Source organism: Ranitomeya imitator, chromosome 5 (assembly GCF_032444005.1).
Source record: "Ranitomeya imitator isolate aRanImi1 chromosome 5, aRanImi1.pri, whole genome shotgun sequence".
Classification (NCBI taxonomy): Eukaryota; Metazoa; Chordata; class Amphibia; order Anura; family Dendrobatidae; genus Ranitomeya; species Ranitomeya imitator.
The window spans coordinates 516,483,871-516,499,929 of NC_091286.1; the positions used below are offsets into that span (position 1 = coordinate 516,483,871).

General features: G+C 44.7%; 1 protein-coding gene and 1 long non-coding RNA gene across 2 annotated transcripts; both read right to left on the reverse strand.

Moving 5' to 3' along the window:
- Positions 1 to 6,816: 6,816 nt before the first annotated feature.
- On the reverse strand, positions 6,817 to 8,232 carry LOC138637830 (uncharacterized). Its single transcript, XM_069726758.1, has 2 exons — positions 8,106 to 8,232; positions 6,817 to 7,990 (listed from the first exon to the last, which is right to left on the reverse strand). The coding sequence occupies exons 1-2, from the start codon at positions 8,195 to 8,197 to the stop codon at positions 6,817 to 6,819; spliced, it is 1,266 nt and encodes a 421-aa protein (XP_069582859.1). The 5' UTR covers positions 8,198 to 8,232.
- On the reverse strand, positions 8,227 to 9,126 carry LOC138638310 (uncharacterized). The gene is made up of 3 exons (XR_011312482.1): positions 8,633 to 9,126; positions 8,343 to 8,553; positions 8,227 to 8,262 (listed from the first exon to the last, which is right to left on the reverse strand). It is a non-coding gene; the product is annotated as an uncharacterized lncRNA (long non-coding RNA).
- Positions 9,127 to 16,059: the final 6,933 nt, after the last annotated feature.

The window sequence follows — 16,059 nt, forward strand, 5'->3', positions numbered from 1 at the left end:
GGTGTCTGGAGTGCAGAGTACAATGAAATCTCAAGACTAGAGAGAAATGTGCTGCCCAGTGTCAGAAAGCTTGGTCTCATTCGCAGGTCATGGGTCTTACAACAGAATAATGACCCAAACACACTGCTAAAAACACACAAGAATGGTTAAGAGGAAAACATTGGACTATTCAGAAGTGGACTTCTGTGAGCCCTGACCTAAATCCTATTGAGCATCTTTGGAAAGAGCAGAAACATGCCATCTGGAAAAAGCAATCTTCAAACATGAGACAACTGGAGCAGTTTGCTCTTGAGGAGTGGACCAAAATACCTGTCGAGAGGTGAAGAAGTCTCATTGACAGTTACAGGAATTGTTTGATTGAAGTGATTGCCTCAAAAGGTTGTGGAACAAAATATTAAGTTAAGGGTACCATTATTTCTGTCTAGCTCTTTTTCAGGAGTTTTATTTTTATTTTAAGTCTGTGAAATCATGGTTGGAAAGCAATGTCTGACTTTAATTTGTTCATTTTCATACACTCCCTGACAGAAGTTATGTCGCTTATCCATGTTATGTAAATAAAAGCTTTTAACCTGACGTTAAATTAATCTATTGGTTCTATAAATTATTCTTTTGAAAGCTGAAACCCTCCGAAATGTGGTTTAGGTTAAGAAAATAAATTGGCATCAATGCAGAAATATTGATCAGTTAATGGACACAGAATGGTCAGATTTTGGTAAGACAAAATGTTGTCGCCTGGTCATATAATGCACCCAATCTTAGTATACATCCTCACCTGTGCTCCGTAAATGATCAGTTAATTAGTGTGTGTGTATAAAAAGAAACCCAGCACCCCAGACCTTTACTTGAACTGCAACTTGAGCTCTGACAACATGCCAAAAATCCACCCTGCGACCAAAGCCTGGATCACCAAGAGGCTGAAGACCAGATCCACTGCAGTGGTGACTGGCACCTTTAATGTGTCTCAGCGTCAAGTACAAATAATTAAAAAAATATTTGAAGAGACTGGAGATGTGTTTGACAAGCCCAGGTCCGGCAGACCCCGCAAGACAACTGCTCAGGAGGAACGTTTGTTGGTTAGAAAATCCAAATCAAGCCCCTCTTCCACTGTAACAGAGCTCCAACAGGCCTGGTCACCTCAAGACCCCGTGTCGACTAGAACAGTTTGTAGGATTCTGTCTCGAAATGGCCTCTATGGTCGAATCAGTGCCCAGAAGCCAGCACTAAACAAAAGGCAAATAAAAAACCGTGTGGCATTTGCAAAGTCCCACAGCCTGCTAAACAGATGGGCGCTGGAAAAGTGGCAGGAGGTGGATTTATCTGATGAATCTTTAGTAGAGTTTCACCACAGCCTCTGCAAATACTGCATGAGACCTACTGGAGCCCATATGGATCCAAAATATACCCAGAAAACAGTTAAAATTGGTGGTGGAAAGATCATGGTCTGGGGTTACATTCAGTATGGGTGTGTGTGAAACATTTGCAAGGTGGAAGGCAATATCAATAGCCTAAATATCAAGAAGTATTAGCTACCTCTTATATTCCAAATCATAAAAGGGGTCAAATTCTGCAGCAGGATGGTGCTCCATCTCATACATCCATCTCTACAACAAAGTTCCTCCAGGCAAAAAAGATCAAGGTGCTCAAGGGCTGGCCAGCCCAGTCACCAGACATGAACATCATTGAGCATATTTGGGGTAGGATGGAAGAGGAAGCTTGGAAGACAAACCAAAGAATCTAGATGAACTCTGGGAGGCATGTAAGACTGCATTCTTTGCTATTCCTGATGACTTCATTAATTACTTGTATGAATCATTGTTGAACCGCATGGATGCAGTCCTTCAAGCTTCAAGTCACACAAAATATTAAATATGACTCTAATAGCACCACAACTTCATTCACCAATGTTATGCAACATATATTTCTATTTTAAGTTAATTATTTGTTTGAATATCACATTACTTTCTGTGGTCGACAAAACTTTTTTCTTGCCAAAATCTGACCATTCTGTGTCCATTAACTGATCAATATTTCTGCATTGATGACAATTTATTTTCTTAACCTAAACCACATTTCGGAGGGTTTCAGCTTTCAAAAGAATATAATTTATACAACCAATGGACGAATTTAACGTCAGATTATAAGCTTTTATTTACATAACATGGATAAGCGACATAACTTCTGTTAGAGAGTGTAGATTTTTTATTTATTATTACAAGTTATTTTTAACATTCAAGTCATTTCTGTGACCAGTGTGGGCTTTTCTGCCATTAAACGAGGAGTACCAACAATTTTGACCACGTGTGTAGGCAAATTAATTATCACGGATGTTTGAGATCGATTTCAGTGATCCAAAAAGCCCTGAGACCCAATGCCATCCATGAGTTTATTTGAAAAGCAAAAAGTTACCTCTTTATGACACTAAAATCCAATTTTCAGAATAATCTGGAACATGGTGTATTTACAAGGGCAAAAAAGAAAACATAATGTTATTTCCCATAACTAAATGTGGTGATTTGGTGAAAAGGGTAAGGCTAGGGTCACATTGCGTTAGTGCAATCCGTTTAGCGCTAGCGGATTGCGCTAACGCAATGTTTTCTATGGGGCTGCGGTCGGGGTCGCGGTAACGTCCCCGCTCTCGCAGATCCCCGATCTGCGAGAGCGGGAAACGGACCGCGGGCGCGCCTCGGACGCTGCAAGCAGCGTCCGTGGCGTGCCAGGAATCACCGGCGCGTCGCTAACGCGTGCCGAACATGGCACGTGCTAGTGAAGCGCGTTCCCATTAGCGTGAATGGGCGCGTTAATGGCCGCGTTGCACGGCGTTAATTTCGCCGTGCAACGCTGTCCGTTTAACGCGGTCCCATAACGCAATGGGAACCCAGCCTTAGAGTTTAGGGTGCCTATATGAATGCACAGCTCTGGCAAAAATTAATAGACCACTGAAAATGTTAATTTTTTCTGATTTTTCTCTTTATAGGTATATATTTGGGTAAAATGTAAATTATTATTTTATTCTATAAACTACTGACGAAATGTCTCGGAAGTTCCAAGCAATTTTGTATTTATTTTCTAAAAATGAGAAATGGTCAAAATAACAAAAAAAATGCATTGCTTGCAGACCTCAAATAATGCAAAAAAAAAAAACCAAGTTCATAATCATTTAGAAACAACAATACTAATGTTTTAACTCAGGAAGAGTTCAGAAATCAATATTTTGTGGAACTACTATGATTTTTAATCACTGCTTTCATTCGTCTTGGCATGCTTTCCACCAGTCTTTCACACTGCTTTTGGGTGACCTTATGCCACTCCTGGTACAAAAATTTAAGCGGTTCTTCTTTGTTTGATGGCTTGTGACTATCCATCTTGCTCTTGATTACATTCCAGAGGTTATCAGTGGGGTTCAGGTCTGGAGATTGGCCTGGGCATGACAGGGATTTGATGTGGTGGTCCTTCATCCACACCTTGATTGACCTAGCTGTGTGGCATGGTGCATTGTCCTGCTAGCAAAAGGAGGCCTCATGTTGGAAAACATTGCCTGAGCCGAAGGAATCAACTGTTTTTCCAGGTATGCGGCTTGATTCATAAGTCCTTCGCAAAGAACAACCTGCCCAATTCCAGCCTTGCTACAGCATACCCAGATCATCACCGATCCTCCAACAAATTTCACAGTGAGTGCAAGACACTGTGGCGTGTACGCCTCTCCAGGTCTCCGTCTAACCATTAGATGACCAGGTGTTGGGCAAAGCTGAAAATTAGACTCATCAGAGAAGATTACCTTACTCCAGTCCTCTATGATCCAATCCTTATAGTCTTTGGCAAACTTCAGCCTGGCTCTCCTTTGCTTCTCATTGATGAAAGGCTTTTTTCTAGCTTTACATGACTTGAGTTCTGCCTCTAGGAGCCTGTTACGAACTGTTGTTGCCATGCACTTCACCCCAGCTGCCATTTGCCATTCCTTTTGTAGGTTACTTGATGTCATCCTGCAGCTGCTGAGTGACATTCGAATAAGATGACGGTCATCCCGGTCAGTGGAGACTCATTTTCGCCCTCTGCCGGTCTGTAGCTTTGTTGTCCCCAATGTCTGCTGCTTGACCTTGTTGTAATGGAATGCCATCTTAGAAATTTTAAGGATGGAGGCAACATGACGCTCACTGTATCCCTCTGCTAGTAAAACCAGAATTGAGCCCTTCTTTTCCTCACCCAAGACTTTTCTTTTCAACTCCTTTGGCTTCGTTAAAAGTTATGTTTTTTATTCCTATTACTTTTGTGATATTACTAGCACTTGTTTTGCCATCCAGCTTGTCCTGTTGCAAGAGGATTGTGAACACCACAGCAGGTTTTTTTTTTATACTTTCCTTTGTTAAATAAGATTTGGTTCAGATGATCACCTAATCAGAAGCAAATTAAGTAGAATGAGGTGTACTATGGTTGGAATTCAACTGACACTGGAATGGAATGGCTGTCAGACATGTAGAGAAGCTGATTTTTACAAAACTGTGCAGTGGTCTCTTAATTTATATATGTATTTATACATATCATTCTGGATACAAAGAGCTCTGACCAATGGTGGCTGCAGGTCCCGACTGAAAAACAGCACTGTGCATAGTAATCATTAAGCTGTTATTTTTACAGTGCTCTTTTACGGCAAATCCACGAGTTCTCATCAGATCTCATAAGATCACAGGTTCTGACATAGTATGTTGGCTTGGTTTGCAGGCTTTTGAGCTGGTCATGATTCTCGCTACACTCTGTTTTTTAAAAAATTTTTTTAGATATACTGTATTTAGGTAATTGATTCTATTTACAAGAGCAAATGATTTTTCCCATTAAAACCCATGAATACACAAGAGTAAGGCTGCTTTCACACATCAGGTTTTTTGCCGGATGCCGGATGCGGCGTCGCGCCGCATCACCGGATCCGTTTTTTTTTTAAAGAAACCGGATGCAACCGGACGAGCCGGATCCGGTTTTTTAGCCGGATCCGTTGTCCGGATCCGGCAAAAAACCTGATCCGGCTCGTCCGGTCGCATCCGTTTCGTCCGTTTTTCTTTCCGGTTTTTTACGGATCCGGCTTTAAAAAACGCCCCCTGAAAGGCTAAAAAGGTGATTGGCCGGCTGAAAACTATATATACAGTGTTCTTAACATCTGTGACGGGTTGGAGAGGAGCAAGCTACAGAGCAAGATGGAGGGCATTATTGCAAAGATTCTGCAGAACAACGTGGATTTCATCACAGAGGCGAATCGATTAAAAGCTATTGTGATTGAGAAAGAGGAAGAGAGACAGCGTGTCATGCGTCTGCGACGATGCCGTTTGTGGATCCACCCCATCACGGCACAGAGAATGACCCGGGGAGTCTTTTCAACGTTGTATATGGAGCTTCGAGGTGACCCTGAAAAGTTTTTCTGCTATGTTCGGATGAAAGCGGAGAACTTTGATATATTGGTGGAGCGGGTTCAACATCTGATAAGAAGGAGTGATACCTATTGCCGATTCTCCATTACCCCAGCTGAGCGTCTGATGGTGACTCTTCGGTAAGCATTCTTTTTGCATCAACTTTTGTTGTGGACTCTTTATTTGATATTTTGAATTTGTAGTAATTTCTTCCTTCCTTTTCTTCACAGATTCCTAGCAACCGGTGAATCCCTGTCTTCCCTACATTTTCAATTCAGACTGGGCATTTCCACAATATCAGGAATAGTGAGGCACACTTGCCGTGCACTGTGGGACTGTTTGCATGAAGAATACATTCCACATCCCACAATGCAGACATGGTTGGAAGTAGCTGACAGATTCCTGGAAGTGTGCCAGTTTCCCAATTGCTTGGGTGCGGTGGACGGGAAACACATCCGTATCGTGAAACCGGCTGGTTCTGGATCTCAGTATTTCAACTACAAGAAGTACTTTTCCATCGTGCTGATGGCCATCGCCGATGCGGATTACAAATTTGTAGCGGTGGACATTGGGGCGTATGGTCGTTCTAATGATTCGCAAGTTTTCAAACTGTCTTCTATGGGGCGGCATTTATATGGAAAAACCTTTCAATTTCCCCCCCCCAAGACCACTGCCTGAAACTTCCGATCCACCAATGCCATTTGTATGTGTTGGGGATGAAGCTTTTCAGCTTTCAGAGCATCTTTTGAAACCCTACTCCAGCCGTGGTTTAACCAATACCAAAAAAATTTTCAAATACAGACTCACACGTGCAAGGAGAATGGTGGAGTGTGCGTTTGGGATCCTAACCGCCAAATGGAGAGTTCTCTTGACATCCATAAACTTAAACACAAACACTGTGGATGAGGTGGTGAAAGCGTGTGTTGTCCTCCACAATTATGTTATATCCAAGGAACAGCTTTCCATTGAGGACCATTCTGCCGAAACCACCTTGATGGATTACAGCATCCATACATACAGAAGTTCTGCCACAGTGTCCAGAATACGGGATCACTTTGCAGAATATTTTATTTCACCCCAAGGAAGAATACACTGGCAGGATGATATAGTTTAAACACTTTGTGTATACCTAGTAATAACTTTAACCTTTACCCATGTTGCGTACCTGTTGTTTTTACCTTACCCATGTTGTATACCAGTTTGGTTTTTACCCTCATGTTGCGTACCTGTTTGGGTTTACCTTTTAACCATGTTGGGTACCTGTTTGAGTTTATTTTTAAATCAAGATGTGCATACCCAAAGTTCTACTGTTACCAATAAACCTTTTTTTTACAAAAGTGTTATTTGTTCCTAATGAATAAATACAAGAGATTTTTCAACCAAAAACTTTTATTAACAATGTAACACACAAAAAAATGGGGTACTAAATGTTTTCATACGTCGAGGTGGAGATACTATCGAAGGCACTGTCTGATAGGGACACTTCGACAGTGGGAGTGTGGAGAGAGGAATGTGATGGTGGTGGAGAATGTTCACCGGTTAGGGGTGAAGGAGTGGAGAAAGCTATTGAGCGGGTGGACAAGAAAGTGGGATTGGGGTTAGAAATTTGGTAGGGTGGAGGGGTGTACGAAATGTTTTGGGAGGACTGGGTGGCAGAATGAGTGATGTGTGTAGAAGATGTTTGGGAAGAGGGTGATACAGTCTGTTGGAAGTGGGCAGGGAGAGGAGGTGAGGATGAAGTAGATGGGAAGTTGTATGGGTCTGGATCATCATATGGGTGTGAAGTGGCACGGGAGGGATGCTGATAGTGTGGATGGTGGGAAGGGGCACGGGGCTGGTGGTGTGGCTGGTGGGACGGGGCACGATGTGGATGATGGCGAGTTGGGCGTGATGGGGCAATGTCTGTTTGGCGATACGGGTCAGGAGGATGGTACTGGCTGTAGTGGTGGACAGTGGAGGAAGGGGGGCAAGTTGGAGGATGGTTGGAAGAACTATCTGCTCTAGAGGCAATTAGCGCTAGAGTAGACTGGCAGGATTCCATTACTTGCATCTGCTGAGAAGTAGATAGCGTCTCCATTTGCTCAAGCACCGACTGAAAAAAAGTGTTGTTCGGGGACTGTTTTGCCTCTGAACGCATCGTTACCAGAAGTGTATGCATCTCGAGCATACTTTTATTTATGAAATTGAATCCTGCAGCCATTTGCTCGGACAAAACTTTCAGACAGTTCTGGAACGATGCGTTCAGGTGCAAGAACTCGGGAGCATAACTATGTATCTGACCCCTCTGGCGAAACCGCCCCGATGCTACAGGTGTACTAGAGGTGGCTGCAGCAGAAGGGTGGGGTACAGGAAACGCTATGTTCTCACCAGCAGCTACATGCAATGGAACCGGCCAGGATGCTCCAGTGCTCGTGGATGGGAAAGAGGGATCGGTAGAGTGGGAAGGTGCAGAGTGGGAAAATGCAGAGTGGGAAGGTGCAGAGTGGGAAGGTGCAGAGGGTTCCTCACTGTCAAAGTGTCCCTCGGTGGCGGCCTCTTGAGGGATCGCCCCAGAAGTGTTCAATTGTGCTGCAGGCTCCAGAGTGCTCCCAACGGTACTGTGGAAAAGGAGAGAAACAAACAATTAATAAACTGTCATTGCATGGCCCTGGCTGAAAGAGCAAAAGAGGTTAGACATGTAAAACATTAGTGCATGTGGTGGGTAATATTTACCTTCGGGTGACCATCGTTGACCTGAGGAACGACAGGGCCCTTGCGTATTTGTACGTGCTCCTGCGTCCTCCAGATCCACTCCGGGCCTGCATCTCTTTATTGAACTCCTTCTTAAAGCGATCCCTGATCGACCACCACCTTTTCACAATCCGCTCACCTGTTAAAATAGGAGAAAGACAACTTGGTTAGAAACAGCATTTTAGAATGCATCACCAAAACTGAACTGAGAATACTTACGTTCTTGAATCTGGGCCTGAACATCTAGGTCCTCCCACCTCGGAATCAGTTCACAGCAGATTTGCTCCCAGAGTCGACGGGTCACTGAGAGATCAGCATGGCGGCGGTCACCCATATTCCACAACGGCTCCCTGTCTCTGACAAGATCGAGGAGGAGGTCAATATCAAGGCCGACCTCCTCACCGTCCGAATCTGGAGCACGCTGTGAAACCTGTTTGAAAAGGGGGAAAAAATTAACACCAAATTTGAAACATTGCTAACCTGCACCCAAAAAATAACAAAAAACCTACATGACGACGGCCGCCACGTGAATGTCGCCGACGACCCCGGGAGCCACTGGAAGGACCTATTGCTTGGGCACCAGATTCAGAACTCTAGAATACAAAAATAAAAAATTATGGGGTTGTTGGTAGCCATTCTATGTGTTGTGTGCCATGTGATATATATGTTTTGTATGTGTTGTGTGTGGTTTGAAAGTATCAGTTTCTATGTATTTTGTTGTAAGCATCTAGTGTTATGTTTTGTGTGTAGTGTAGGGTGTGTTTCCGCAATACATCACAGATACATACCAATTGTGAGCCCTCTCCGTGGGTTTCTCCACCCCTTCCCTCATCTTCGGGGACCACCTCTTCTCCGGGGGACTCAGCCTCATCAGCTTCCTACGATGAAACATAAAAGAATAGATGATACACACACACACACACACACACCTTTGGTTCATACTAACCTCTATGCGTGGACGGCGAGGAGGAGGAGGCCTCCCCGGAGACATGGCTCTCAGCTCTGTGGAAGTCTCTCTGCTCTCGGCTCTGTGGCAGGCTCTCAGCTCTGTGGCAGGCTCTCGGCTCCCGGCTCTGTGGCAGGCTCTCAGCTCCCGGCTCTGTGGCAGGCTCTCGGCTCCCGGCTCTGTGGCAGGATCTCAGCTCTGTGGCAGGCTCTCGGCTCCCGGCTCTGTGGCAGGCTCTCAGCTCCCGGCTCTGTGGCAGGCTCTCGGCTCCCGGCTCTGTGGCAGGCTCTCAGCTCTGTGGCAGGCTCTAGCTCTGTGGCAGGCTCTCAGCTCTGTGGCAGGCTCTCAGCTCTGTGGCAGGCTCTCAGATCTGTGGCAGGCTCTCAGCTCTGTGGCAGGCTCTCAGCTCCCGGCTCTGTGGCAGGCTCTCGGCTCCCGGCTCTGTGGCAGGCTCTCAGCTCTGTGGCAGGCTCTCAGCTCTGTGGCAGGCTCTCGGCTCCCGGCTCTGTGGCAGGCTCTCAGCTCTGTGGAAGCGGCTCCCGGCTCTGTGGAAGGCTCCCGGCTCTGTGGCAGGCTCTCAGCTCTGTGGCAGGCTCTCGGCTCCCGGCTCTGTGGCAGGCTCTCAGCTCTGTGGAATCGGCTCCCGGCTCTGTGGAAGGCTCCCGGCTCTGTGGCAGGCTCTCAGCTCTGTGGCAGGCTCTCAGCTCTGTAGCAGGCTCTCAGCTCTGTGGCAGGCTCTCTGGCTCCTTCCGTCTTGGCAGGGTGTTGGCTCTTCTGCTTTTGGGCTGGAAATGGCTGAAGGCCTCATGGCCCTGCTTTATATATAGTCCAGGGGGCTGATCAAAGTTTTTTGAGCATGCTCAGTGTAAAAAGCTGGATACGGCCGCCGGATCCGATTTTTTCCAGATCCGGCGCTTTCCGGCATCCATAGACATGCATTGTTGTAAAAAGCCGGAAAGACCGGATCCGGCCTTTCCGGCTTTTTCGCCGGAGACAAAAAACGTTACAGTACACGTTTTTTCCAGACGCCGGAATCGACTTGACGCCGGATCCGGCATCAAACCGGAAGGAACGCTGGGCTATCAGGCGCCATCCGGCACCAATAATATTCAATGGGGGAAATGCCGGATCCGTCTTCTCCGGTTTTCTATTCCGTTTTTTGTCGGAAGAGCCGGAATTCGCCTGAAACAAAAAACCTGATGTGTGAAAGCAGCCTAATAGGTCTTTTTTAACTATTACTAAGAAAGCAGAAACAGTAAAGCTCTAAATAACAAGAAAGCAAAACTGTTACCCCTATGAAGATTAATTGTGTAGTTGCTAGGATGACGTGAGCAAAGATAATGCAACAAAATGAAAAATTGCATGAACTGTTCGTATAATCAAATTTTCCATCCACATTACGTATAAAACAGGCATATATTATAGATTATATATTATATAATGGCATTAGCAGAATTGTTCACAGTAGCTGAAAGAGACACAGGATATTAATGTCAAATAGCCCACGTTGGCCCTGTATGCAAAGCAGTATAATCCAGGTTGTATTACGGCATCCTTTCAGAGTTTAAATTTACACTACGTGTTGCTGTTAGTGTGCGGCCCAGTCTGTAAGACAAGCAGACACCTTCACATACATTTGCGTGTGATGCTAGCCGTAACAATACCTTAGGAATATGCTGTTTATTAGAGAAAATTGATTTGATCTGCAGCAAATCGACTTGGAGTCAAATTTCATGAGATTTGCAGATCCCGGCTAATTCAAATAATATGCAATTTGATTCACGCAGATTGCAGGAAAAAAAATGCCTGGTGCCATTTCACACATTGCTGAAGATTGCATCAGCCAGTCAGCCAGAGATGACTGTGACTTGATTGATCTGGGATATACTGACGTACAGAACTTTATGACAAAAGACAATTGTCAATATTCCATAAATTTTAATTTATCTCTTTGCCTCACAGTCTGCATATTTTAAAAAAAGATTTACATTCTTTTGCACACTTGTTTTAATAATCCATAAAGACACCCACATAAACTATATATAAACATCTTTAAAAAAATATTTTATAAATATATCTGCTATATTAGTCCAATTTAAGAACTGTACAGCCCCTGATAACACTGCATGATCACAAGTTCATTTTCTAGGCGTGTGCATACTTAGTAGTGCAGCTTCTTTTTTTAGCTATGCATTAGGCAGGTTTCACACAGCCATTTATTTCCAGTACCAGTTCTGGTACCAGAGATATCCATGTCCGTTTATCCGTTTTGTATTACTTGCAGCACACGTGTGGCAACTGTGTGCTGCCCCTGTGCCGCATCAGTACCACATGGACAGCTGCCAAGGAAGAAGCGCTACAGTGAGCGCTGTTCCCCGGCGGCAGGTGCTGAAGACGGCTGTCATCATTCTCCCTTGCTCTGCTGGCGATCGTCGCGAGCAGAAAGGAATGATGAGAGTTATATTAAAGTCAGAATGATGACAGCAGGTGGGGGCTTTTGAGACTATTTCTCCCATCATCTGACACTTGCTTCCTCTAATAACAGTGACAGCAGGAGCGGATGATAGGGGTATTCCTCAACCGCCGCCTGCAATATAGCAAAATAAATGAATGAAAAACCTGGTATGGATTCCCCCTAGTTTCTTGAACCAACCAGGCAAAACTCATAGCTGGGGGTTGCATCCCTCAGCTGCCAGCTTCAGCAAGGTTGGATATCAAGAATAGAGGGGTTCCCACGCTGTTTTTTAAAATTATTTAAATAAATAATTAAAAACCGGTGTGGGGTCCCAACCATTTTTGACAACCAGCCTTGCTAAATCTCACAGTTGGGGGCTGGTATTATCAGGCTGGTAAAGAGCCATTGATATAGGTCCCCACCAGCCTAAAAACAGCAGCCCACAGCTACCCAGAAAAGGCGCATTTATTAGATGCTCCAATTCTGGCACTTTGCTCTGCTCTTTCCACTTGCCCTGTAGTGGTGGCAAATGGGGTTCATATTTGATGTCACTTTTGTATTGTCAGGTGACATCAAGCCCACAGCTTAGTAATGGAGAGTTGTCTATAAGACACCTCTACTTTATTAATCCTATAGTTATATGTTAAATAAAGACACAGCCAGAATAAAGTCTTTTAATTGAAAAAATGACACAGACTCCTTTAATAATCTCAATTAAACTATACCTACAACATCTCCTAACTCCAACGAAGACCTCGATCACCTGTAATAAAAGTAAAATAGAAAAACAACAATATACCATACCTGTCCGTCGTTCTGTCCCACGCTGTAATTCACATCTGGGAGCTAAATAGTTTTCAAACTGGACTGTGCCAAGATGCGACCGTCCAGGCTGAGAACCACTGGTGAATGAGTTGCTAATAGCGCAGCATCATTGACTAGCGGTGACATCATCAAGGCCGGGCTGATCTGCGGTGACCTCAGGACCGTGAGAAAATACTAGTGATGATGTCACCGCCGGTCAATGTGTGAGGTTGTTATGGCATGTGAGCAAACAAATGGAACATCAATGGCTAGACAGAAAGCAGCTTCAGCCCTGGCATCCTGTAGGTGGCATCCAAAAGCGGGGATGGTGAAGCTGGCGCAGGGCTCAGGTGACGTCACAACCCCGTGTGAGCTCCGAGAGTGCGAGTGCCAACACAGCTGGAATGGTGCCGCCACGGGAGAGAAGTAAAGGTGGGTTTTTTCTGCAATTCAGATTTCCTATATTTCACATTTGCATGCTGTAGCGCTACAGAGTGCTTCTTTATTTGATGGTTTTATATGGAGATGACTACTCTTAAGCTAGGTTCAGATTGCGTTAGTGAATCCGTTTAGCGCCTAGCGCTAGCGGATTGCGCTAACGCAATGTGTTGTAAAGGGGTCGCGTTAAACGTCCCCGCTCTCGCAGATCTCCGATCTGCGAGAGCGGGGAACTGACCGTGGGCGCGCCTCGGACGCTGCAAGCAGCGTCCGCGGCGCGCCACAAAACACCGGCACATCGCTAGCGCGTGCCGAAAATGGCACGCGCTAGTGATGCGCGTCCCCATTGCTGTTAATGGGCGCGCTAACGGACGCATTGCACGACGTTAATTTCGCCGTGCAACGCTGTCCGTTAGCGCGGTCCCATTAACGCAATGGGAACCTAGCCTTAGTATGCTCACACCTGATTTCAAGTGATGGTCAGTCTTTTGATATTTGTTTTAACGGGGCCAAACATGTGGAATGAGAAGGGATCGTCCTTTAAACTAAATTGAGGCATGTAATTGTACATGATACAACAATTTCCCATGTGGAGGAGTCTTCTGTGTAATTATGGTCAAGAACTTATTATTATTATTATTTATTTATATAGCACCATTAATTCCATGGTGCTGTACATGAGAAGGGGTTACATACAAATACATATATCACTTACAGTAAACAAACTAACAATGACAGACTGATACAGAGAGGCGAGGACCCTGCCCTTGCAGGCTTACATTCCACAGGATTATGGGGAAGGAGACAGTAGGTCGGGGGTTGCAGTAGCTCCGATGGTGTTGAGGTGGCCGTGTGGTCATATTAGGTTGCAAGCTTTCTTGAAAAGGTGGGTTTTCAGGTTTCTTTTGAAGGATCCAAATGTGATCCAAAGAACTGATACAATATTCAGCAATGAGATCACGGGCAAATAATGGAAGTCCAAGATACATGAGTATTTATAACTTAAAATAATCTTTAGCCAAAAAAGTGGTGTAATAAAAACAGTATTCCAAAAATCAGAGTGCAACAGAAATGCAGGGATACATAACATGTAATCATCTAGCAACATTGCCAATTGTATATAAGGGGATTGACAGCAATCGGGCCAATTAAAATTAAACGTTCACGCCCTAACCCTAACCCTAGCCCTAACCCTAGCCCTAACCCTAGCCCTAACCCTAGCCCTAACCCTAACCCTAGCCCTAACCCTAAACCTAACCCTAGCCCTAATGGGAAAATGGAAATAAATACATTTTTTTAATTTTTCCCTAACTAAGGGGGTGATGAAGGGGGGTTTGATTTACTTTCATAGTGGTTTTTTTAGCGGATTTTTATGATTGGCAGCTGTCACACACTGAAAGACGCTTTTTATTGCAAAAAATATTTTTTGCGTTACCACATTTTGAGAGCTATAATTTTTCCATATTTTGGTCCACGAGTCATGTGAGGTCTTGTTTTTTGCAGGACGAGTTGACGTTTTTATTGGTAACATTTTCGGGCACGTGACATTTTTTGATCGCTTTTTATTCCGATTTTTGTGAGGCAGAATGACCAAAAACCAGCTATTGATGAATTTCTTTTGGGAGCACTTAGAGCACTGCAGGCTTACCAAGCGCCTGCTCTGAGCAGGCACTTGGTAAGCCACCTCCCTCCCTGCAGGACCCGGATGCCACGGCCATCTTGGATCCGGGCCTGCTACAGGGAGGGAGGTAAGGAGACCCTCGCAGCAACGCAATCACATCGCGTTGCTGCGGGGGTCTCAGGGAAGCCCGCAGGGAGCCCCCTCCCTGCGCGATGCTTCCCTGTACCGCCGGCACACCGCGATCATGTTTGATCGCGGTGTGCCGGGGGTTAATGTGCCGGGGGCGGTCCGTGACCGCTCCTAGCACATAGTGCCGGATGTCAGCTGTGATAGGCAGCTGACACCCGGCAGCGATCAGCTGCGCTCCCCCCGTGAGCGCGGCCGATCGCGTATGACATACTATCCCCTCGGTGGTCATACAGGCCCACACCACCTCGACGGGATAGTACGTCTAATGTCAGAAAGGGGTTAAGCAGCTTGTCCTGGATACAGTTGTGCTCAAAAGTTTACATACCCCGGCAGAATTTTTGCTTTCTTGGCCTTTTTTCAGAGAATATGAATAACACCAAAACATTTTCTCCACTCATGGTTAGTGGTTGGATGAAGCCAATTGTCAAACTACTGTGGCTTCTCTTTTTAAATAATGACAACCCAAAACATCCAAATGACCCTGATCAAAAGTTCACATACCCCATTTCTTAATACTGTGTATTGCCCCCACTAACATCAATGACAGCTTGAATTCTTTTGTGGTAGTTGTGGATGAGGTTTTTATTTTCTCAGCTGGTAAAGCTGCCCACTCTTCTTGGCAAAAAGCCTCCAGTTCCTGTAAATTCCTTGGTTGTCTAGCATGAACTGCGTGCTTAACCCTGCTGTTCTGTTCGCATTTGCTATACGCTTGTACTGTTCCCGGGTCAATATGACCCGACCTATTAATTCTTGATTTTTAGCTACTCTAAGTGTTTTATTTGAATACTTTTTTCATTATTATACTGTATGTGAACATGGTTGATCATAAACAAATGACAAATTTAAATTTAAACTTAATAATTTATTTTTTTTTCCATAAAAAGGTTACACAGGCTTTTTACAATTATCTTTGATTGTTGGCATTCTGCACACAAATAACAAAGAAGCTTTACATTAGTATTACTAAAACATGAAATTTAACTTTGAAAGCAATATTTATAAATCAACAAATGAAAAATCATAAAAACTTCAACCTTTTTAGAAAGAAAAAAGAAAAACTGAACATGTTCATGCGTTTTTACAGTGAACATAATAATAAGACACATGTCCTTTACACAGATATTTTGAACATCCAGCACATGTCAGATTAGTCTTATTGTCACAGGAAGATGGACAGAAGCCACATCTCTTGTGCTGGTGGAGGCCGTGGATGTGGACTCTCTTTCTTGAGCATGCTGGACACTTTTTACAATGGCTGTTGCTCCTTCACTTCTGGGGGTCACTTTTCTGCTCTCAATATATGGCCTAACCAGGGATTTGCACAATTCCTGAAGAAATAATCTTCTTTTATGCAGCTTATTCCGGTTCCAATCGGGGTCGATTTCTCTCCATAAGACAAATGCATTGTATGCAGAAACGTCCAGAGGGGGGGGGGGGCTGTATGGGGCGCAGCTAAAAGGAAGCCCCCACATGACTGCGTTGC